General features: G+C 46.1%; 1 protein-coding gene across 4 annotated transcripts in view; it reads left to right on the forward strand.

Annotated features, from left to right (window-relative positions):
• The window catches only part of NDST2 (N-deacetylase and N-sulfotransferase 2), a 49,498-nt gene that overhangs the window by 21,831 nt on the left and 3,278 nt on the right, over positions 1-24,389 (forward strand). For all 4 annotated transcript variants that reach the window (XM_035329739.1, XM_035329738.1, XM_035329740.1 and 1 more), the window contains 10 exons: positions 4,139-5,537; positions 11,575-11,662; positions 12,017-12,171; positions 13,691-13,876; positions 14,291-14,419; positions 18,616-18,798; positions 19,601-19,697; positions 21,041-21,164; positions 22,429-22,603; positions 22,800-22,970. In XM_035329739.1, the coding sequence (XP_035185630.1) occupies positions 4,545-5,537; positions 11,575-11,662; positions 12,017-12,171; positions 13,691-13,876; positions 14,291-14,419; positions 18,616-18,798; positions 19,601-19,697; positions 21,041-21,164; positions 22,429-22,603; positions 22,800-22,970 (2,301 nt within the window). In that variant the 5' untranslated portion in view covers positions 4,139-4,544. The remainder of the gene's footprint in view (positions 1-4,138; positions 5,538-11,574; positions 11,663-12,016; positions 12,172-13,690; positions 13,877-14,290; positions 14,420-18,615; positions 18,799-19,600; positions 19,698-21,040; positions 21,165-22,428; positions 22,604-22,799; positions 22,971-24,389) is intronic.

A 24,389-nucleotide genomic window follows, 5' to 3' on the forward strand; every position in this document is an offset into this window, starting at 1 on the left:
TGCTCATTGGTTCTGGATGAGTACTGACTGGGCTTGAGCATTTGTACTATCCCCACAATAATTTCAAGGCATTGGAAATATCTGGTGATGAGACGCTGAAACCACACAATTCTGATTATTATCTTACCTTCATATCACATCAGTTGCCAAGTGGTTTAGCAGCTGATAATTCACAAAACGGTTAGTGTTTCACATTAACATTGTATATCACTAGGAAACAGAGCATCTAAGTTTTATAAAGCGTATGAATACTGGTGGTTTGTGAGATAGCTGACAAAGGAATTGATGCTCTCAGATCTAGTGCTGCTTTCCTGGTAGGACGGGAGCTCGTTGAGCCTGCATCCTTACACCAACGAAATACTTCCTCCTCGCTGTGCGTTCGTTCTGAGTGCCTCCTCCTGCCGTTTGCACTTGGGCAGTCCTGGCGAGCTTGCAGTAAAGGCATTTGGAGAGGACCTTAATTTATCTGTAAATTTGAAAGTTTTGTGGTGTTGGATTCCAAGGAGTGTGATCTCAAAAGAGGAGCCAGGTATTTTTGTTTCCTTTAAGAGGGATTATTTTTCAGTGTGATTGTTTGTTTGTTTGTTTTGTGTTGTTAGCAGTATAGATTTTTTCAGGGCTTTGTGTTTTGTTTATGGGTGGTTTCTGACATCTCTTAACTTTTAATATAATTTTTGGTTGGTGTTTTTGTTTTGTTACTTTTTTTTCTTTGAACCTAAACCAGCTGATGTGGTCCCCAAAGAGCTTAATGCATACTGTGCCAGCTGGCATGCCCTCTGGCTGTGAAGCCTTGTTAAAGAGATCAGAGCTGACAGATTCTTGAGCAGCAATCTGATACAGGCCTTTTTTTTTTATTTGTTTTTTGAGCTTACCCGTGTAACAAATGGGGGCTTGTTTGGGAGCTTCGCTAGAGGCTTAAATGGAGTCATTGTTATCAAAACACTGCCGTGATTCAGAAGTGCCCAGCAAAGGGGCTTCCTCTCCCTCTTGCCCCTCAGCTGGGCACTGCAGGTGTGGCAGCCTAGCTTAAACTCTAGTTTCATCCTTATTCTACAGAATAATCCGGTTGTCTTGTCTTTTTCATCTTTGAATTGATAACCAGGAATCTGAAGCTTCAGCTCTTTGTAAAACAGAGACTCAGTTCAATGCTAAAAAATGAAGTTGGAGAGGTGAGTGAGTGTAACCAGAGAAGAGAAGTGATTTCCAGATTGAGACTGTGAGGGCAGCATCATAGAAGTATTATAGGACTTTGCCAGGCTTTCACGCAGATCGGTACGCTCTGTTTTCTTACTGTTACAGGGGTGTTTAGATTAGAAATTCCACCCAGGAAGCACTTGCTTGGAAATTGCAGGCAACACATGGGCTCCTGAGCTTTTAAGTCCCTCTTTACATTATTTTCTCCTGTAAAAACAAGTGAAGATCGTGAATCTATCTGGGAATCCAAAATAGTCTAATTATTCTATATTCATATAATGGGATTAAAAATGGAATCAAAAATGGGATCAAAAAGCTGTGAGCTATTTGGGAAGACATTGACTTACAGCTCTGTGTTCTCAGTCAAAACTGAGTACGTAGGAATCTGAGTGGAGTGTTTTCTAAGAATTTATTGCACAGGAGTAGAATGAAGACTGCTTCTTATAGTAACCGATGTGCCTGGAGCTGTGTGTATGGGGTGTCTTGTACAGAACTCACCTCATAAAAAGATAGAGCATTTATTATGTGTTTCTATCTAACCTGCATCTGCCCTGCCAAATTCTGCCTCTACTCGCTGCTGCCTGTGCAGTGAGAACGTGACTTTGGAGCTCTGGTGGTAACATCGATGCCTTCTGTGCGGTCAGTGGGGCAGGAAAAGCTCACAGTGGAGGTTCAAAGGTTATTCCCCTGCCTGCTTTTGAAAGGTGGCACTTGTTCTTGGATACCAGGCTGGCACACTGTCAGTCCGCATTGACTTGAAGTGGAATTATGAGCCATATCCTGCACTCAGTGCAGAGCATTATGTGTTCAAAATCAATTCAGTAACAAAAAAAAAAAAAAGGGAAAAATCCATTTGAATTCTGTTGTTTTACTTTCCCCCTTAGTAATTACTTCCTCTCTCTCTTTCCTTTTTCAAGTAAAAGGTTAACAGTATGTAGAGAAATAACTGAAAGATGATCACTTGGCTGGGTTGAAGAAATCACAGCTTATTGTTGCTGGCCGAGCTGGACTTCCAAAGCCAGCTCTGTCAATGGAGATGGCCGTTTGGGGATGCAGACTCGATCCATTTGGAGTCTGGGAAACAGATTTTTTTTAACCTTTATTCATTTGCTGCCTTTCAGTGTGACCTTCAATAAGATTGGCTGTGTCTCAAGTTCTCCAGTGGCACATAGCATGTAATATATTTTATATTTACAGACTGTGACTTTTCTGAAGCCCTCATCAGGGCTAAGGTTTTGTTAAGTGCTAAACAAGCCAGTACCTGCTCTTCTGAGCTTGTAGCATAGAAGTTGTTGTAGATAACACTTGATGATCACTATAAGGCTTGTATAAAGAGTACTCTGACTACTTGCCACCCGTCACAAAGTTAGCAATATTATATCATTTCATATAAAATCTGCTTGTTTCTTTTTCTCTGCTTCAAGCTGTACCAAAGGTTTGGAAAAGAGTCAGTTGGGAATCTTTAGAGTGGGGCTTCTGGCCTCATCTGTGAACTGATCTTTTCCCTGAGTTAGAAGGATTTTTTTTTCTGTTTAGTGATCCACATTACAAAATAAGCATCTGTCTCACAAGTGGTTTCTTTTCTGTTGATGCTAGTTGTTAAAACCCTCGTGACATAAAAAACTTGTCTGTCTGAAGCTCGTGGAAGAGCTGGTCTTTTAATATTATTTGTTCGTCAGAATAATAGTAATAAAAAGGCTCAAAAAGGGAGGAATGGAGAAGAGGTGATGAACTGTTTTGGTAGTACTTGTTGTTGCCCTTGTGCCTCCTGGTGCTGTAAGCTATGCCAGCTGAGGTGGAGCATGTCTGCAGGAGTGTGGGTGTGCGAGTAAGAGAGATCTGAGAGAAGTTTTCAAGTGCTGCGGAGGGCTCACTGCGGGCACAGCTGAGTTGGTGAGCAGCGCCTGCTGTACAGGGTGTTCTTGCGCTGGCCTCAGACCCCCCTGTGCTGGAAGGGGCAGCAGGTGCTCACAAAAAATATGCCTGTGTCCCGAGTAATACACACCTATGTGTTATTGCTGTAGGTAGTCATATTTTTGGTAAGGGAGAGAAACTTACACAGTGATTTTAATTTATTTTCAAGCCAAGGGGCAATCTAGTCGCTTTCCGTAGTGTTTATGTTTTAGATGGGTTGGTGTTTGTTGGCTTTGTTGAACATTTTATTCTGGAAACATAAAAACATATGGTGAAATAGTCTGCTGTCATAAACACAAGGCAGGAGGTGAGATAGCTTTGTAATGCGAAGCTTTCACGTGAGTGGTGGGTGAGAAGGCGAGGAAGGTTTCAGGAGGTGTTTCTTCTCCGGCTGCCCCTGGGTCAGCTGGCAGTGGTGAGCCATGCAGTGTACGGGCAGCCTGTGCCCCCTGGCTCCAGTGGTGCCCGAGGGACGATGCATCCCCAGAGCAGTGTTTCAAGAGCCCTGGTACAACATGAGCTCCTGGGAGAAGTGAGGCAGCCTCATAGAGCACGTGGGAACCACGGAAATCAGGAGCTGTAGGGCAAGAACAGAACGCTGGTAGGAATTTGAAGCATCCTGCTGGGTTCATGACATCCATGTCCTGGGGGCCTAGGGAACCACACATCATCACTAGAACAGGACAAGAAAGAGACTGTGAGGCTCTCCCCATCTGTTAATTCTGAAATCTAGGCTAGAATAAAAGGGGTTCATATCGTGTGCTCAGTGGCATAAAGAGGAGTTGGGGAAGGCTAGATACTCCAGCTCTGTTTGCTGGGGTGTGTGAGAACCTCACCCAAGGAGAGTGCTGAGTCCCTGTGCCTCTTGCAAAGGCTCTGATGTTCTGCAGCTCTGCCAAGCTCCTGTACAAAAGGTGTGCGTTGCTTCCCAGGGAACAGGTCTGCACCTACTGATCTTGCCGTTTCATTTCAAGCACATTGAATACCATGAATCCATACTGAGAATTGACTTTTTCTTTTTAAATTACAGGATGCAAAGGGAAGGTGCCATCATGTGAATGCAGAACCGCTAAATGAGAAACGGGACACCTGGGAAGGCTGAGCTGAAAGTGCTTGTGCACAGAATGACAGACTGATCTGCTGTTGGAGACAAGAGTCAGGAAACCTCCCTCCTCCAAAAGACTTTCGTGAGTGAGAGGAGAAGAACAGGAGGAAGCACACAAAAGAGCGATGGGAATTGAGGGCCATGGTTACTTGAGATAAATGGCAGATCCCTGGGAGTCTAGCCTGGTAGCTGTTTGCTTTAGCTTTGTCTCTCTCCGCAGCTGCTCTTTCTTTTTTGCAAGCTGCTGCTGGGTACTGCCACGGCGGCACTGTAGATTTCAAGAGCGACGTGGGTGCAGGGTGTGAGGAGGGGGTGGGCAGCCCGCCTCACCATGATTCAGTTGTGGAAAGTAGTGCGGCACGTGCGACAGCTGGAGCTCCACAGATTGATCCTGCTGCTCATTGCCTTCAGCCTGATCTCCATGTGCATCCTGGCTTACTACGTCACCAACAGTCCTAAAATCAAGGAGCCGCCACCCCTGCCCTTCAGTGACTGCAGCAACCAGCACCGCATCCTGATCCCACCGCAGGCCAGCTGGAGGCTTACAAAATCTGTGGACACCTCCCGCACAGATCCTGTGGTGCTCGTCTTCGTGGAAAGCATTTACTCCCAGCTGGGGCAGGAAATAGTGGCCATCCTGGAATCTAGCCGGTTTAAATACAGGACAGAGATTGCCCCTGGCAAAGGGGATATGCCCACCCTGACAGACAAAGATAGGGGACGCTATGCTCTTATTATCTATGAGAATATCCTCAAGTATGTGAATTTAGACGCTTGGAACCGAGAGCTGCTGGACAAATACTGTGTAGAGTATGGAGTGGGGATTATAGGCTTTTTCAAAGCCAATGAGAACAGTCTACTCAGTGCACAGCTCAAGGGTTTCCCCCTTTTCCTACATTCCAACCTGGGGCTGCGGGACTACCACATCAACCCCAGTGCTCCCCTGCTCTACGTCACCCGGGCTAATGAGGTGGAGCAGGGTCCCCTGCCCGGCGATGACTGGACCGTGTTCCAGTCAAACCACAGCACCTACGAACCAGTGCTGTTAGCCAGCACCAAGTCTTCAGAGTCCATTGCTCACCTGGCCACCCACAAAGCGTTGCATGCCACAGTGGTGCAGGACCTGGGTCTGCACGATGGGATCCAGCGGGTTCTCTTTGGAAATAACCTCAATTTCTGGCTGCACAAACTGATCTTCGTGGATGCCATTGCCTACTTGACTGGCAAGCGCCTGTGTCTCACGCTTGATCGCTATCTCCTCGTCGACATTGATGATATATTTGTGGGAAAAGAGGGCACTCGCATGAAAGTGTCTGATGTAGAGGTAAAATCCCCAGAAAATCACGGGCCCCAGATAAAATTCCAATCTGTGTGGTATGCCAGGAATATCAAGGTTGCATTTAATTTGAGTGAAAGTTGATTGCTACAATTTTTCTCATCTTAGACACAGAGAAGTAACCTGCAAAGATGCTGAGACACAGTATGTGATGCTCTTAACAATTTTTTTCCAGGTTTAAATAGAGCATTTTGCTTTGTAGGACCTGTAGCCGGCATCTCTCAATTTAGGAAGAGGATGCCTGTCATGGTCTGTCGTGTATCCTCTTTAACATACGGAATACACTTAGCTTGAAGCCTGTAAATAAGCCCATAAGGAAATGGCTGGCACCAGCCATGATGGCAAACAAGGCTGTGATAGCAGCTGCCTTAGCGGGTTTCCAGAACAACTTTGAAATGAAGCACGCTGTATTCTTTCAACCAAGGACACAGAACATTTGGGGCAAAGGTATAAACAAAATAAGGTTTTGCATGTGTATCCCCTTACTTGAACTGAACCTCATCCACAACACGTTCCCAAGAGCACTCACACCTCACTGAGAGTCTTTTGTACTTTGGTTGTTATGTTTTGTTTTTTACGTTTTTCTACATTTTTTAGACATCCATGCAAGATGTATCTCTCAGCTCATCTTAATTTTTTCAGGTATGAGATACTAAGTTCTGGCTCTGATCCCAAGTTTAGCTTAGGGAAAAGGAAGCCCTTGTATTGTGTTTAGAGCTAGCACTATTTTTTCAATTCATTTGAAGCTGCATACCTGAAGCATCTCTAATTGCATACCATTGATTATTTTACTTACTCCATTCTTTAACAATCCTTTACAACCACCTTTGGCCATAACTCTGTGTTCCCAAACAGGCAGGTATAGAAAAATGGAACAGTTGGATGTAATACTCCTTTAAAGAAAATGCTAACATTTTCTTAATTTCACTACAGTGCCCCTGTGTTTTGAGATGTTACAATGCTCTGAAAGCACATTTTTTTGAAGGATCACAGTCTTATCTTGCACCCTCTAGCCCAGACTTGCTGAGATTCCCACCTCTGTGGTGTTTGTGTGGGTTACAGAGCAGTGTGAGAAAACAGGAGATAGCTGGCCACGGCTCTTTGGGACAAAGGCTATTCTAGTGATTTTAAAAACAAACCCAGACAAGATAATTCCAAAAGATGCTTTGTTTGGGTTTTAACAGGGTAAAATGGAGGAATAATCTGTGATCAGTAAGCAGAGAATCTCGGGCAAAGCAGATAAAGCCCAGATTTATCCATTTAAAAGAAGCTCTCTGATTGCAGAGCCACGAGAGGTTAATGAATTTTTAGTTTTTAAAAGCGAGAAATAACTACATGGATTTGTTGATAGTCTCTCGCTGTGGGGAGAGAAGGGAATATAATAGTGACAAAACAGCTGGCATTTTCTTTGGCTTTTTATATGAAAGCTGTGTTTCAGGGCTGCTATCTCAACACACAGCTCCTTATCTGAAAGCTTAGATTACAGTGGTCAGGGTAGCAGCGGTTAGAAGATTGGAGGTTGTGTGAAGGTATAAAATTGACTCTGCTGTCCCAATGAGCCTGTTTGCCATATGCAGGTCCACATTCAAAGAGCTTCCCAGACAAAATGACTATTAAAGGAAAATGCTACATATAATTTGATCAGATGCATGCCTGTGGTAGATGTCCTCAATGAGAGGAGAAATGTTCTCATGTGTGATGCTTAAAGGAGGGCTGGTTAGCTTTTTTATCTTTCAAGAGAAGAAAAGGAATCATGTTTGCTTTTACTTTAAAGATGATAACCCCTTGAGATTCTGTTCCTGCTGAACGGCTGGAGCAAGAACTTGCACTCCTCAGTTGAAGTGAAACAGCTGGCAGTTGCACAAGGAAAATATTTTTTCCTTGTAAAGTTTACCAGGGATTGATCTGCACGTAATTAACAAATATATATATATATATCCTGGAAAATACCTTCTCTTATCAGTTATTCCACATTCAGTCTCTTGTAAAATCGTAATCCTTGGAATTTACCAAACCTCCATGGAACTGGCCAACAAAGACTTAGCCGTTTCTAATGGAAAAGGTTCTGGCTTTTATGATCATTCCTGGTCTGCTTTAGGTTTGAGGAAAGAAAATTAAGTAGATGATTTTTTGCCTCTCTGCTGGTAATCTCAATAATGGTGTAAAGCCCCCACAGCAGGGGGGTTGAAACTAGATGATTTTTAAAGTCCCTTCCAACCCGAGCCCTTCTGTGGTTCTATGATAAATGGTGAGCAACCATTGCTAGCAAATCTGAGAGCAAGTCCAGGGAAAGTTGAGGACAGTCAATTCATTTCGGGTTATAAAATGGTGAGGATGGAAGAGAGAGAATCTAGAAGGGGTGGCTGTCAACCAGCTCTTGCCTTTCTAAAGTGCATCTAATGATGTTACCTGAAATGGAATTACTCAGCAGTTTCTAACTGCTTTATTCTGGCATTGTAGGGGAGGTAGAAACACCAGCACCATGAATGCTTTCACCTTTGACAGCACTGTTTTGAGCTATGCCAGTGCTACTGCCAGGCAGTGAGAAAAGTGCAGAAAAACTGAGAATCTTTTTTGAAATCTTTTGAGAATGTGCTGCTGTCCATAGGGGCAGTTCATATGGAAGAGGTGTGTCTGCAACACGTTCCTAGAATGCTTTGCATGAACAGTTGAGAAGGGGATGTCAAAGCACTTTGCTTTTTTTTTTTTTCTTCCATTTTTTATTCTGTTCCTCTTCATTTGTCCATATACTGTTTTCCTAAACTCACGGTATCCTCTCTTCTCAGAATCTACCTTTCATCCTTGTTTCCCACCTTTCTTTTGCTGCTTTCTACAGAGATCTGAGATAGGGGAGGCAATATTCAGGGTTGGTATGAAGCAGCTAAAATCACTGCAAACACTCTTGGAAGATAAAAATTTCATAGCTAAAAAAGCAGAGTTGCTTAAAGCTGAGCCCTGTATTACTGACGCCAGCTGATAGACCCTGATAGGGGGTGACAAGTGGGAAGTCAGTCTGGCGTTGGTAGCAGTGGCTTATGAGCTCTGCTGGCCAGGACTTCTCTGGGAATCTCCTGGAGACCCCATCTTTTCCTCCTGGGGTGAGCCTTCCTCCGTTTCTAGCAGGGAGCCACGATAAGGAAGGGCTCGCTGGGGGACATGCATGCCTCTTGGAAGGAGAAGGATTTTTGGAAGGGAAGATAGTTAGAAAATAGAAATACTTGGGTTGGGAGGGTGATTTTCTAGGGTAAGAAACTTACCTTTTTAGAGATGGGGGACAACTAAAATGTTAGCTCTGTGTCCAGTACCAAATGTCTTAAATATGGACCTAAAGATCTGTTTGCATCTGGCTAGTTATTTTATATCTTAATGCATAGCATACACCACATTCCTTGATTGCCTTTCACTTAAGAATCCCAGGGCACATTATGGATACAAATGAAATGCCACCTGAGTCACCTGTAAGATATTATTAGTAGGATCATATTCATCCTTCTTTATAGAAGAGAAACAGTGCAGAGGTGTCAGAAAAGAGAAGTGCCATGTTCCTAGCTCATTCCCACAACTGCCTATTGTCTCACCATAATACACACATATGTTCCCATATGCCAGGGAACAGTGAATGTATCATTTTTTGAAGGAATTTCCAAATATTTTGCTTGGCACCTTAGTCTCTTTTATCCCGTGCGGGGGAAAGACATGTATTCAGACCTGAGCTGTGCCACCCTATGGCTGTGGCTGTGAGGAGGACCCAGCACCCACGCAGGGATGGCACACCACTAACAGCACACCCGCCAGGACGGCAGGACTCTGCAGGGCTCTGCAGGCTCTCCCTGGGTCCCTCCCCAGACACAAAGGATTGCTGCCTGCCAGAGCACAGCTTTTTGGGATTTATCCTCAGATGTGTCGTCATGGTAACCCCAGCCAGGCTTTAAGTCTCCCTCCGTGCAGGGGAATGCTAAGCCTCTTAGCTGCTGTCTTTCCTCCCTCCACCTTCCTGCCTGAGCTTGAGGAACAGGATGTGCCTTGCAGGGCAGCAGAGAGAAGGGGAAAGGCCTGGGACAGCTCTGGGGCAATACAAGAAAGTGGCACTTTCCTGCCTAAGGTACTGGGCGATGTGTTCAAAGTGCTAGTCCCATGCTGAGAGTGGTATCGTCACCCAGCTGGGCAGGCAGGTACTTCTCTGTAGAGAGATGCACAGCTCTTAGCCTCTGCTCCCTGATCTGGGATGAGTCCCCATGCATTACGGGAGGGGAACTCGGCTTCCCATTGCCTGTTCTGGATCTTGTGCAGCAAGGAAAGCTTCAGCCAGCAGTGCTGCTGGCGTGCCACCTTTTAAGGCCCTACATGCACGTGTGATGGGTTCCGGAGATGCCATGTACCATCTGTCCCTCAAAATATCGCTCTGGGGTGGGAACTGGGGTAAGGATGCGGTACGCATGTGTTCATGTTAGGAGCGGGGATCTTTGTTACAGGCTTGTCCCAGGCCGCATTTGGTGATGCCAATGTGTTTGTGTGGAGAGGTGGAACAAGCAATTAAGTGATTCTAGGGAAAAGTGTGAAAGCTTGGTTACTTCAGGCCCTCAGAGAGCATTGAGAGTGTCTGCAGCACCATAGAAATAACCTGTCTGGTATTCCCACCCGGCAAGGTGTGAGAGGGCTGGGTCACGGGCTGCCTGCCATGGGATAAAAGCACTCCACGTAGTTCACCACTCACCTCTCTCTGAGATGCACATATGTAGTAGATGGGCAGTTGAAGTAAATTACGATGCCATCATTTTTAATTTAATGTGATGGTCAGTGCTTGATGAACACTATTTTGAAACAGTAGTGACAGCAGTGATTCGTTCAGGATACCCTTCAGAGGTCGGGGTCGAGGCTGGTCCCCAAAGCCTCCGTACCTAGTGAGCAGTGTGTCTGAACAACACCTACAGAGCGTGAGCCATGTGAAGGCAGCACTGCTGTGCTCCTTTGTGCCCCGTAAGGCAGGGGAGCGGCAGCTGCTGAAGGAAGATCTGCCCATCTCTGTGCAGTCTGTATGCTTTCTGCAGTACTGTGTGCCAAGTTGCTTGTGTGTTTGCATTTAGCCCAAGTCTGCTGTTGAGTAGTCATCACCTTGGTGCAGCCGCTGCTTTTCTAGAAAAGCTATTAAAATGTAAGTAACTGTCTGGGACAGGACCGCCCGTCACCTGCCAACAGCTCTCCTGCCAGGTCCCTGTTTGATTAAGAACTGCTCCCACAGGGAGCTCCGTCAGTGACAGTTTCCCCAAAGCACACAGGTAGTAGCAGAGCATGCATTTCAGGGCTGCACTTTTTACTATTTTATAACAGGAGAAATTTGGCTGGAATGAGTTTGTGTCTTTCTTGCACACTGAGCTGCTTTTTTTCTGTCAAGTGTCTGCTGTCTTACTCTGCTGGACCTTGGGGCTGGGGCACAAGGCTCCTTCCCTTTGGCTGTAACAATTACCTCAGATGTATAAAGCAGACACAAGTGAGCAAGAGAGAACCTGCAGGAGATGACATGACTGTGGATGTCAGCTCCCCCAGGCTTTCTGTCCAGAATCCAGGAAACTTTACTGCTGTAAAAGGATTTTGGCACTTTCAGGGGACACAGAGCCAGGGATACATCTCCGTCATGGGTTCAATAGCAAGGTCCCAGCCCACAAGGGAGAGGAAGGGAGCGTTGAAGTTGAGCCTGGGAGGATTTAAGGCCTGTTCCATGGAGGTGAGATTTTTATCCCTTTGCCTTAGCACAGACACTCTGGGTCCTTTACAGTGAGGTGGAGAGCATGAGTGGGGGATGTATGTGATGGTAGTTTTAAAGTGGCAGTGTTCAGTCAGGCAAGGTGGTACCTCATGTAGAGGCTGTGTATGTGGAACCCTTGGTTACCCTGCTCCAACCCACAGGTAACAGTGCCTTAGCCCTAGCCCCTGTGATACTTCAGGCTGAACTGGGCACCAGCAGAGCTCAGAGGAATGTTACAGAACAACTGAGTATGAACATTTCTTTTTCCTTTAATTCAAACAGGCTTTACTGAGCACCCAGAATAAGCTGAGAACTTTAGTCCCAAATTTCACCTTCAACCTGGGCTTCTCAGGGAAATTCTACCACACAGGTAAGCAAGCTCCTGGCACCTCTTTGTCCCCACACCTCTGTACAGCCCACATCTTTGCAGTTGCTGCATGGTGCTATGGCAATGTATGGGGCACATTCCCATGTGGCTCTCCAGTGGCTCTTGACAGCTTTGATGCATCTCTTCTAGCACTTGCAGCCTTTGGCAGCTCCCTGCCTTGCTCCGTGTGTGTGTGTGTGTGTGTGTGTGTGTGTGTGTGTGTGTGTGTGTGCATAACACATTAAATCTTGATTCTCTGTTGAACGACGCAGCATTGCAGGGGATTAGCTACTGCTTAGAAACATTGAGCACCTCTTCTGCTTTGTGTTTTTACACTTCCTTTTCTGCTCTCTGTAGGTACAGATGAGGAAGATGAAGGGGATGACATGCTGCTCAAGCACAGGAAGGAGTTCTGGTGGTTCCCTCACATGTGGAGTCACATGCAGCCTCATCTTTTCCACAACGTCACTGTGCTGGCTGAGCAGATGAAGCTCAACAAACAGTTTGCTGTGGTAAGGGGCATCACAGTTTATCTCCCTTATAGTACTAATCCTAAAGTATTCTTCCCACGGAATAGCTGCTCAGACCCTGCTGAACACAAATACTAGCCTAGTAACACAGCTGCATTTAAAAAAGCCAGCCCTGAAAGTTTAAATAGGTGCATGCCTCCTGCTGTCTTCAGGCAAGAAATAGAATTCGCATGCCTGCCTGTGCAGTGGGAAGTGTTTCCTGGCACCTGCATGGCTCCAGGCAGCTCTGCCACATTCCAGGGTGCAAATCCCAAGGCTCTGGTTTGCTGAGGTGTGAACTTGTTGTAGCATTACCATCCAAATCCAATTAATGTATAAACCCTGGCAGTGAGAAAGCATTTCCTGTTCCATCTTTGTGCACAGTGGTTTTGTATGAAGTCACCCTACTTGGTAGTATAAAATGCTCCGTGTGCTACCAGGCCTGGCTCTGGCCTCCCCAGACAGCGCTGGAGGGAGTCACTTATCTAGGAAGTCCGGGGGAAATTCCCTGGGTTTTGGTAGTGAAGGGGGGAAACCTTGAACATCCTGCATTGCTGAGACAATGCCTGCTTTGTGCTTACAACATGGAGTGGAATATAGTGTACATGTTTCTCTGAAAAGATACGTCCTTTTCACCCCTAGTTTGGTTCTGTTGACGGTAATCCCCTTGGGAATAGCAGGCTGCTGTCTCATGTTCCCATGACACATGCAGAGTTGGAATGATCCTGAATTCAAAGCACAGTTGCAGCTTTATAGAAACAATTTCGTCTCCTTCTATTCATGCTTAAGTAACATTGCAGTTTCTTGCAAAGAGAGACAAAGCGCAGAACACAATTATACGTATTTAACATAAAACAGGCTATGAGTGGGAAGGGAAGGCTGTTGCTTCATTTAGGGGCTCTGGTTTTATTGTGCACCATGAGGGCAGAGCTGTCATCATTCATATTGCTACCAGAACCACATAGTGGAATTAAAAACCATGAAATTCAGATATTTCCTGTAATTTTAGTATAGCTTCAGGCCCAATATCTTCAGCCTGAACAGCCTCTTACTTCATGCCTGCTTTTCTTCAAATTGCTGTCTTCAGGGCAGATCCCAGCTGTTGTCTTCCTTTCCTTCTGTAACAGTTAAGGAAATTTTGTTTTCCTCTTCTAGTGACTTAGATCTAGGCATTGTGGGAGTGAGATGTGCCACTTAACAGCATTGATTAGCTTGTCTTCAGTAACCAAGGAGCCTGACCTGAGGCTTTGAATTAATCTGCCTTATCACACCTGCAAGCTACAAGACTGTTCTTGCAGCAGCTGTTCCAAGTGCTGAATGTCCTTGCTGATATAGAATGACCCTTCCTATTTCTGGCGATGCATAATTCAAGAAGTACAAGAAGCATTTCATGTTTCCCAATTCAGAGAGATTTCTTATTACTCTGTCCCCTTGCTCCAACTTGAAGGCTGTTGCTAAATATGATCCCTAGTAAGGATAATAGTTCAATATTGAATGATCAAGTTGCATATTCTGCTTTCAGGAGCATGGGATTCCCACAGACTTGGGCTATGCTGTAGCTCCACATCATTCTGGGGTTTATCCTGTCCACACACAACTCTATGAGGCGTGGAAATCTGTTTGGAGCATCCAGGTAACGAGCACAGAGGAATACCCCCACCTGCGACCGGCCCGGTACCGGCGTGGATTCATCCATAATGGAATCATGGTGAGCACAGCTGGGGGAGCGGAGCCCATGGGCTCCTGGGCAGGGCAGAATTCCTGCCCGAGGGACACTCTCCTGGTAACCTACATCAGGCACGTTAATCTCAGTGTCACCCATGTTTCCAAAATCATGGAGTGAAGCGAAGGAAGTTGGCTAAAGCCAGTTCTTGTTTATCAGTATAATTCAGAGGTCAGTACTGAACAGAGAGCAAAATGAAGCACAACTAGGCTAAATTGAGGTTCCACTGACTCGTTTGCACTGTGATGAGTAAATGGCTGGGAGAAATATCAGAGTCCTCTGTTCCTGTGCTACTTACATCCCTTACTCTTTATATTGATCTACAGAGTGGTGCTTTGACATGTTCATGTGTAGATTTCTGCTGCATCTGCATCTAATCTAATTTTGCTTTTCTGTCAGGTTTTGCCTCGACAGACCTGTGGTCTTTTTACTCACACTATCTTCTATAATGAATATCCTGGTGGCTCGAAGGAGTTGGACAAGAGCATTCGTGGTGGTGAACTCTTCCTGACAGTCCTCCTGAACCCGGTAAGCTCATCTGAAAGGGGAATCACTACGTGGGTGTCTCAGTTAATGCACATGATGTGGGAAATGACTGAATCCTATGGGGGATTCAGCCTATTGCATTCAACCTATTGCATTGCGGGTATTCCCAGTCTCTGTAAAGAGATGTGAAAGAGAGGGGCCAAGGAAGTACTTGCTACCTCAGGTTGCTTTGTTTTGCACACTGCCAAGGAAGCATCAGTTTGGGTGTTGATAAGCACAACACTCCTCAGATAGAAGCTAGCCAGGGCGATGTGTTGAGCATGGCCCAACGTGGAGTGGGTGTTACCTCAGCTGCTGCATCTTCATGAATCAGAGGTGAGATGTGCCTTGGTGTCTTTTGTTCAGAGTAAGTGCTTTCTCTGGGCTTTTGTTATGGGATGTTCTCCGCTTTCTTTCAAAATGTATATACTTGAAGCAATTTCTGGATGCTGTTTTTTGTGATTTGGCTGTCACCCTAAGGCAGTTTTGGGAGATCTGGGTCTGACACAGCTGTTTCTCTTTCCCCTTTAATACTAATCAGTTCCATCAAACCACCAAACTACTGTAGTAACCCCAACACACTGCAGCCACTTCCCAATTCTCAGCCACAGATGGCTAACGCCATGCATTTCTCACTTCCCATTGAAGCTGGGAACATGTGCTAGGTGTCAAGAGACAAAAAAAGGTCATTTTTTTTTTGAAATGCTGAATGGATAGAATTAGGAGATGAAGCTTTGTAGCCCTCTCCAACCATAGATTGCAATCCCTCACTTACTGGCTGCAGTAGGAAAACTTGCTGCTCTTTTTGATTGATCATATGTACAGTAACTTTCAGTTCTTCACCTGAATTTGTTTCTTATTAAAGCTGATTTGTCACCTACTGTCATCCTGTCTTCTGAATGGGCATTGCCCTGACAGATTCAGATTGTGATTTTAAAATGTCTAACACTGTAGCCATTCCTGATGTTTTTTCTTGGAACTTCCAAATTTCTACCTTCTTACTTCTCCTTTATATATCTTTTCCATGAGTGCTGACTGAGTTTGGGTAAGAAACCATGCAGGCAGATCTGAGAGGAAGTAGGTTGTTTCTGACTAGGTGGGAACCCCGGTCACAGTCAATGTGTACTTGTTTTGTGGGATTTGTCACGTAACATCAGTGGCTCTGGCTGCAGAGTTGAATGCATAGCTTTTAGTCACCTTTGGTTGGGGCTGCAGAAGCTCAGTGAATCAGAAACCAAACTTTTTCCCTTAATGAGCTTAATTTTTATCTTTTTTTTTTTTTTTTTTTTTTTTTCCCCCTAGAGCTTAGTGCCTCTCTAATCCTAGAACCCTGATAGTGAACAAGCCCTTGCAGTGCATTACGGGTGCATCACACACAGGTTGTAGTTTACAGGCAGGCTCTGTGTTTCTCTGAATGATGCCAGCTGTGGCCTGGTATATGATGTGTGGAAGTATGAGTCTACAACAGCCTAGCCACAAAACCGTAGGGGTTTTATACTTCCCATTCTGGAAGCCAGCCTTCAGTCCCCATCACCAGAGACAAAATTGCTAGCTTTGCACACAACAAGCAAATCCACCTCCTTAATAAAGCCTCCTTAATAAAAGTCTATTGTAAGGCGAAACCTAATCTTGGCTTTACATATTGAGTGATCTTTGACATCATTGGTCAGATAGAAGGAAGCTGATCTGTAACCCCTGTTTTTCTGGATTGCTGTTTCCATATGTAGGGTTTATTCCACCTTGTCCCACCTTATAATAGTCAGATCTTAAAGAATGCCTGCAGAAATAACCACTGTGAAACTTAAGAGCCCTAGGTCTCCCTTGGAAAACCAGTTACCAGACTAATGAAGAGATCATTGCTGGTCTAGGAGGTTGTGCCAAGGAATTTGTAGAAACATAGTTTCTGGAGCTACCCGTTAAAATTTGCTGATAAGCATATGATGATCGAGGCAGCTGGCAGTGATCAGTGATTGTAAAAGTTTGGGAAGATTGTGCTTTGGTGCAGGATTAGCTTATTTGTCAGAATTACTGTTGGCTCTTCAGGGTGACTTTTAAAACTCTTTCAGACACCTTCTTGTGTTTCCCATGTTTACATTTCTGTTTCCTTTTGGCAGTGGAGCATTTCTCTCTCTGTCAGCAGTAGAGGATCGTGCTCCAAGCTCCTCTTCATTGCTTGTGTTTGCACAGTGACTCAGGCCCTCGCATTCCTTCCCTCACTGATAGAGTCATCTCACGGACTTGATAGAAAGCTGGCTAGCCCCGCAGCCCCAGCAGTGATCCATGGCAGACTTGGACCAGTCTCTTTTAGTCCTTTCTGGTGTTTCCAGCTCTCTTTGAGTGGATATACACATGTAGGAGTCTCCAAGCCTGTGTGCATGTGATTAACTCCACAGTGCAAACAGATGATGTTTGATCTTCTGACTAGTGAACAAGGTCTGGTGTCAGTAAAGAGAATCGTTGTTCAGTGAACGGGCTGCCTTGTGCCCAGTCTCTGTTTCCCAGAAGCAAAGGACATCTTTCTGATTATCCTCACAAACACTTTTGCTCATACTGCACACCCAGCAGGTTAATGCTGTGCCCACAGCTGCTGCTTTTATGTATTGTACGGATGCTCTTACCCTCCTGTTTTCTGTATTTGAGGCTTTCTGTACCGTGTCCTCTGAATTTTTCTCAGCGTGAAAGAAGGGAAAGCATGCCATTGCTGATAGTAGAAGGGAGGGAGAGAGGAGAGATGTTCGATCACCAAACCAGTCCTGTGTGTCCCTGCTTGCAGGTGGGAGGAAGGAAGAGACAGGACTTGAATGTAGGTTGTACCAGAAGTAACGCACAGAGCTGTTGTGGTAGCCGTAGCTGTGGCGAGGCACAGCAAGCTGCCTGGCCTTGGGTACCAGTGCACGGGTGTCACAGGACATGACTGCACGCTCAGGGGAACGTCTCTTCAGTTGGTCTTGTCTTGTGAGTCACGTTGCTTGAGACTGTCTGCAGATGATAGCATTACTTATGTGAGCCATGGCTGGCATAAAGATTTTACTGAATGCAATTAGTCTTGAGACATAGTTGCTAACTTTGGTCCCATGCAAGCTTTTTATTCTGCAAACATTGAAAGTATTCCTGGTGGTGGTCTGTGTCCTCCCTGCTGCAGTGCTTGGATTGTGTCAGTGGGTCAGGCACTTTGTGCAGCAAACCTTTCCTCTAAATGTTCCACCAGTATGTAAAAGGGATAAGCCACCCTTTGCTATCACACCACCCTCCTGGTGTCTCTCAAAAATGGGCAAAAGACAACATGAGGTGCATCCTTTTGCCTTCCAGTGTGCTTCATGCTATGGCCCAGATCTTTCTGTGCTTTGCTGTGTCAAACTGAGCACATCCTTTCTGCACAACAGCACCAAGTGCACGCTGCTCTTTGAAGTGTGAGTGCCAGAGCCTGTCTGGCAGGGCCCCTGTCAGCTCAGTAGGAAACCAGAAGTGAAAAATTCTCAGGCAGACAAATGTGATAACTCTTTAACTCCGTTCAGTTTCAATGTGTCCCAGAGTGCTACCACTATTTGCTGTTGCATATGCAAAGACCCTGATGTGTGGTCACTTCATGGACAGGATTAAATTCATTTCCAGTGTCTTGGGGATGGTCAGGCACACAGAGGTACTATCACTCAGCACCTCCAGCTGAGATGCACTGATAACGGTCCGTGGTGACACTGGGCAGAAAACTGAATTCAAACCTCCTGAATGCCAGCAAACGTCTTCATCCAAGCCCATCTGTCTGTCTCCCCCTTCCTCCTTCTGCTCTTCCCTACTGGGAGAGGGATGGCCATTTCTGCCCCCCTGCCAGCAAAGCTTCGTGTTGCCTGCTGGCCTCACCTGGCCTCTCCAGGATTCAGCAGTGGGGGCCCCTGCCATTACTGAGGTCCCTTCCCCTCCCTGCACCAGCAGGCACTGGGTGCAGAGGGCTCAGTCACCCATACAGTCATTCTTCCATGCGTGTCCCTCCTTCTGTCCTGAGTTTCTGCTGCCTTGCAAACACTAAATAAATTTAATGTTTCATCATTGCTGAGCTGTACACTGGCACATGCATGTTTGTCAACCCAGACAGGCAGGGCAGCCTGAGGTATGAACAGCCTCTTCCTGGCAGTGCAAACAAGCCAGGAGGAAGCAACACCATTACCTGATTTAGCATCATCCCATGTCCTTCTTCTTTTCAGATTAGCATCTTCATGACCCACCTGTCTAACTACGGGAATGACCGCCTGGGACTGTACACCTTTGAGAGCCTGGTCAAGTTTGTGCAGTGCTGGACCAATCTTCGCCTGCAAACACTGCCCCCTGTCCAACTTGCAAAAAAGTACTTTGAAATCTTTCCCCAGGAGAAGAATCCCTTGTGGCAGGTGAGAAGGCAGTTTTAACCGCTCTTAGTGGTTTTCCAAGAGGTGTGTCCCACACTTAAAGCAGAGAGACTGCTGATCCAGAGCACAGCGTGGTCATGCATGAAGTCGTTAGGTTTAACCTTTGTGGCTTCAGGCTGCAGGGGGCAAATTGCAAAGTGGAAGGGATGGGGACCAGGGGTGGTAGGCCACAGTCACAATGTGAGCTTAGAGGCAAGGATGGCTGTTGGAGGTGACTGGAAGGAGGGTGGTGGAAGTTTGGATCATTAAAGGACTTATATTAGAGCAAGGCGCTATGAAATGTTAAGTGTATGAGGAAGGAGCCCTGTTTGTTGCTGGAAAAGCTTGCAGGCATGTTAATGTGATTAATCGTAAAGTAATTTCACACCGCAGAATTCATGTTCATTAAATAAAAACATGTTTATTCCATTTTATCCCAGCACAGCAGCTCTCTGCATGGTAATGAGCAGATGAAATTAACTGAGGGTGATAGAGTTGTCTGTCTGCCAGAATTCCACAGATGCTGAGCTGTGCTATCATGGGGGCCCCGCCCAGTGTGGCTGCATAGGGCGAGACCTGTGGTTAACACTCTCAGGGGGACTTTGGCTCCTGTATCACTTTGGAGTTTGAAAATGTTCCCTCCTGTTTTATCTAACTCTTCTTGATGCTTGGCAGAGCAGCAGCGTGGCTGTGAAGTGTTCTTCATATGCTAATAGCATCTTCCCTGGAGGACTGACCTTCCAGCTTTTCCTCCCCTTTCCATTTGCTCCTGTGGTAATGCTTAATCCCATCTCATATGCTGCAGAATCCCTGCGATGATAAGAGGCACAAGGATATCTGGTCCAAAGAGAAAACATGTGATCGACTCCCCAAGTTCCTCATTGTGGGACCTCAGAAAACCGGTAATGTTTATCTTTCTAATTTATCTGGAAATAGATTGCAACTTTCATCTCATTCCTCCAGAGAGGAGAGCTGGAAAGGTCCCTGTTTTAGATCTGTACGGCTGCCCTTTGTGCAAGCTGCCAAATGACCACCGAGGATATTTCAGAGAATCTCAGATGTGTTCTAAACTAAACCTGGCAAGTCTGTCACTTTGCATGTTGGCAGTTTCCTTGGATCAGTCCTGATTTGTAGGAAGAAGCCCTACCTGCAGAGCTGTGTTTTGGCTTTTCCCCACAAGCTCAGAGAAACCATGACCTTTCTTAGTTTTTCACAAGACATAAGCTGTCAGCAGGACTAAACACACGCTTAGCAAAGGTTACGATGAATGTCCCCTAGTGCTTTTATTGCGACAGATCTCTGTACGCACTGCATGCTCCATGTCACTGTCAGGAGGAGGTTGAGATCCTCTTTTGTCTGACCTCTGTCACCACCTCTTAACTGCTGCGGCATTGTGGTTGGCAGCAACATGGCCATCTGTTAGTACTGTCCTGAGGACTCCCTTCTGTCCTGAAGACAGCAAAATCTTTTCAGCCAAAGCCAGGTCTTCAAACCTTGGCTTTCTCTGTAGTGCATTGAAACAGCAGCCACCAGCCATGCACAGCAAATGGTGATCCTGGCCTGTGGGAGGAAGCTTTCCCAGCCAAACTGCTGTCTCTTGCCGGTGTCGCTGTGAAGTTCTGTTGGTGTGTGTGCAGTGTGGGCCCTCCTATGTCCTGGCCCAGGCTGCTTGCAATGGCACAGTAAGAAAACCTTCCCCTGGCATCCAGTTTACTGACCTGCTGGAGCCCTACAGCTGGGTGCCGAGCAGGACTGTCAGGCTAGGCTGGGTAAAGGAAAACATCCACAGCAGAGCCAGGCCGAGCTGTATCTCTAGCTGAATTCTCATCCGAGGAAACTGATGTCCCTAGTACATCTCCTTCCCAAGCATATGATGTTGTCCTGCAGTGCCCAGGTCACATCTGTTTAGCAGGTCTGGGTTCTGCCGCATGACAGTGTGGCTGTGCTACCAGGAAAAAAAAGGATGGGAGTAGCCCAGCCATGGCAAGAACGCAACATAGTCACCATGGGTGGCAGCTGCTGTGCTAAGGAGGTGGCTTAAACCAGCTGCATGAGTTAAAGTCTGGGACTGAACTGCTGAGCCATGCTCAGCCCCAAAGTGCTTGGTGTGACTGCTGTTGGAACCTGCGTGAGCCGTGTGTAACAGGAGTGTGCCCATCTGAGACTGTTCTGTGCAGAGTAGAGAAAGCCTTTCATTCAGCCAACTGTGTGTGACCCGGGTCCTGTTAACTGGTTCCTGTTGCAGGCACCACAGCTGTGCACTTCTTCTTGACCTTGCATCCAGCCGTCACCAGTAACTTCCCAAGTCCATCCACCTTTGAGGAGATCCAGTTTTTCAATGGACCCAACTATCATAAAGGAATCGATTGGTAAGAATCCTGACATTTGTTCTTCTGTGATAAGTTGCACGTGTTGTCTTTTCCTGAGACTGTCTCTGTGTCCACCTCAGACTTATTAGTAGCTTCTCCATTTCTAACCAGTTGTTTTCATTGCTATTGCTCAGCACACTGTTTTCCTGCTAACCCAACTGTTTACTCCCAGGAGCAGGATGGGTAGTTTGGGATCTTAGTAACTGTTCACCAGGAGGTACTTATGGGCATGATTTAGCTTTAAAAATGTAGAGATTCTTTGTTGAACCCACCACTGTCATGAGGTTTCTTCTCATTTGACATGCAAAACAGACAGCAGTGTGCTCACTGAAAAGTTCCTACTGGGTTCTGAGTTAAGACGCAGAGGACAGAGGGGACAACCTCCACACTGTTGTTCTGTGCCCCTCAGGTTTACAGAGATGTCACTGCCTGCCTTACGCTGACTGCAGTGTCTCTTTGGCCACATGCATACCCTGATCTCCACCTGTACAAGTATGTAGTTATGGTGAAGTGTTTCCACCTGGCAGGAAAATAGCCACCAGGCACTATCATGCCACTGTGTTTCCAGGCAGAGAAACTGCCGGTATGTCTTGCTTGAAGCTTCACAGTTGGGTGCACTGTGGCACCCCTCCCCCATGTCTGGCTCTGAGGGACAGCTGTAAGATTTCTGCCGTGGGATTTCCTTCCCAGTGCGATGCAGGACCTTGTGTGACCTCTCTGTTCACTTAGAGGACTGTTGAAAAGATACTGGAAGGTGTTTGGTACTTGAGTGAAGCTCCCGTGAGTCCGTGCTGCAGAGCAGTACTGCTAGCTGATAGATGGGCCTAGAAAGCATAGGCTTTCAAGTGCATCCCCTGGAAAAGCTGTCCAACTTGAGCTGAATATAGCACCACATGCAAGAGGGTAATGTTTGTGTTTAGGATACAATCTGAGTTTTTAAGCTTAAATTCCAGCAGAGCAGTCTTCCAGTGATTTACAGAGTCTTGTCCTCTTTACCCTCTCCCTTCCCATTATTCAGATGTCTTAGAGTTTCTGTGTTACTGATTTTACAGGCTTCTGTGAGGCACAGCAAAGCTCTTGACCCCGTGTCTCAGCTATGAACTGAGGTACAAAGAGACAAATGATTTAGGTCTAAACAAGTGGTCAGTGGCAGGGCAGGTGTCTGGTTCTGGCCTTTTTTGTGAACAGAATTTTTTTCCTAGAGCTTGCAGTGCCTTGTCTTTACCAGACCATGCTGCTCACCAGCATCCCGTCTGTTCGGCAGGTACATGGAATTCTTTCCCATCCCCTCCAATGCCAGCACAGACTTCATGTTTGAGAAGAGTGCCAATTACTTTGACACAGAGGTGGTACCAAAACGTGGTGCAGCCCTGCTTCCTCGAGCCAAAATCATTACAGTTCTGATCAACCCTGCTGACCGAGCCTACTCATGGTACCAGGTAACTTTCCTACACTGTTTTTTGGGTGAGGGCAAGACAAATGTTCCAGTGGGGCAGAAAGCCATAGATCCATTTCTACAGGCTGCCTGCAGGGTGTGGACAAAGTCCACAAAGGGTCTGCACATTGGTGTGCAAGCTGGCATGGGAAAGGTAGAATTTTGTTTTCCTGCTCCTTAATTCAGCTTATGTTTTTCAGCACCAGCGTGCTCACAATGACCCTGTGGCACTCAATTACACCTTCTTCCAAGTGATCTCTGCAAAATCCCAGGCCCCTCAGGAACTGCGCAACCTGCAGAGCCGATGCCTGCTCCCTGGCTGGTACTCAACTCACCTGGAGCGCTGGCTGACGTACTACCCCTCTGGGCAGGTAGGACATTTGGCAGTAGGGTGAAATAGATTGATGATGCCTTGACATTGCTGAGTTTGGATGAGATCATGCAAAACCCTTGGGCCCAGGGGATGGACACTGCTGGCTGGCATGAAACTTAGATGTCAAAGCAGGGAGTGGTCTCTTGGGACCCTTTCGAGGCTTATTGTTGGGGAGCTGAGAACAAACCCCTCTCTCTCCTCCCAACTCCATCCCCTCCAACCGCTTACGTTCTGTTTTCATTTCACCTTCTGTGTTGTCTTTTGGAACAAGAACCACCACTTGCTTATTCCTATTATGAGCTGGTAAGAAATCAGACTTGAATACTTCAATTTTGTTCTTTACTGCATTTGTAAAAGTAAACGAGTACAAGGCAATTCTGTGATCTCCCAGGCAGCTCCCCAGGCTTGAGAGGTTCAGGACGAACAGCAGTGTCAGCACTCCCTTTCATCTAGGCAGCCTGCAGCCCTGGGACCCTCTACAGGCCCAGCGGGTATTCATCCACTTGCTGTGGTTTCCTTGCTTTAAAGAGAGGCTCTTGGACTCTGCCACTTGTAGTTTCCATGTTGTGAAGTCTTCAGATGTCTGCTGAGGGGAAATTTCACTGCAGACATGTCAGGTTTCTGTGTTTTGTGTATAAATTTGCAAAAGGTCAATTAATATACACTACAGACCATTTCTGTCTCTAAATTCCCAAGACTGTCTACTACATTGTGGGTGGGAAAATATTTTTTCAATTCCTTTCTGTTACTGCAGTTCTGCTCATACAGTCTGTACTCCAGCGGTCTTACAATGCCCGTTAGTCACTTTAGGCTGCTCTTTTGGCAGAGAATAAACTGCACGTGATAGATCTGCCAAGACTAAAAGAGAAAAGGGAGAACAAAGCAAGACCTATATCCCTGGTTACTGTCAGAATGGGACTGGTGCAGTCCAGCTATTTGTTGTGGAATATTTAGCAGAAAGAGGAAGTCACTGGTGCCATATCGCAAGGAGAGGTTGTGGCAAGTAGGAACTCCTTCAGGACAGCATGATAAATGTTGTCAGCATGATAAATGCCACCCATGTCTTCTGTGTGTGAGAATTAGGAACTTAACTAATAGTTCAGCCTGCCTCCTTCATAGTTACTGTGTTCCTCCGTGTCTGTGGAGCTGGAGCAGGCAAACATTGACTGTTCCTCCATAAAATGTACTGTCATGTTCTTGGGCTTGAATCTCAATGCTTTACTATTCCTGTGAGGAATGATAGAGCCAGTGAAACCAACGGTGTGGTCACTGTTTAAATAACGAAATAAATCACATTGTATGGCTACTCTTTGCGGTGGTACCTTTGTATTGGTACGCCATCCTTGTACTTGCTGTGGGTGAGGGTCTCCTCCTTTGCCCAGACGTCAGCTCACGTGACTGTTTTTCTGCTGTGTTC

The sequence above is a fragment of the Oxyura jamaicensis genome, chromosome 6 (genome assembly GCF_011077185.1).
Source record: "Oxyura jamaicensis isolate SHBP4307 breed ruddy duck chromosome 6, BPBGC_Ojam_1.0, whole genome shotgun sequence".
NCBI lineage: Eukaryota > Metazoa > Chordata > Aves > Anseriformes > Anatidae > Oxyura > Oxyura jamaicensis.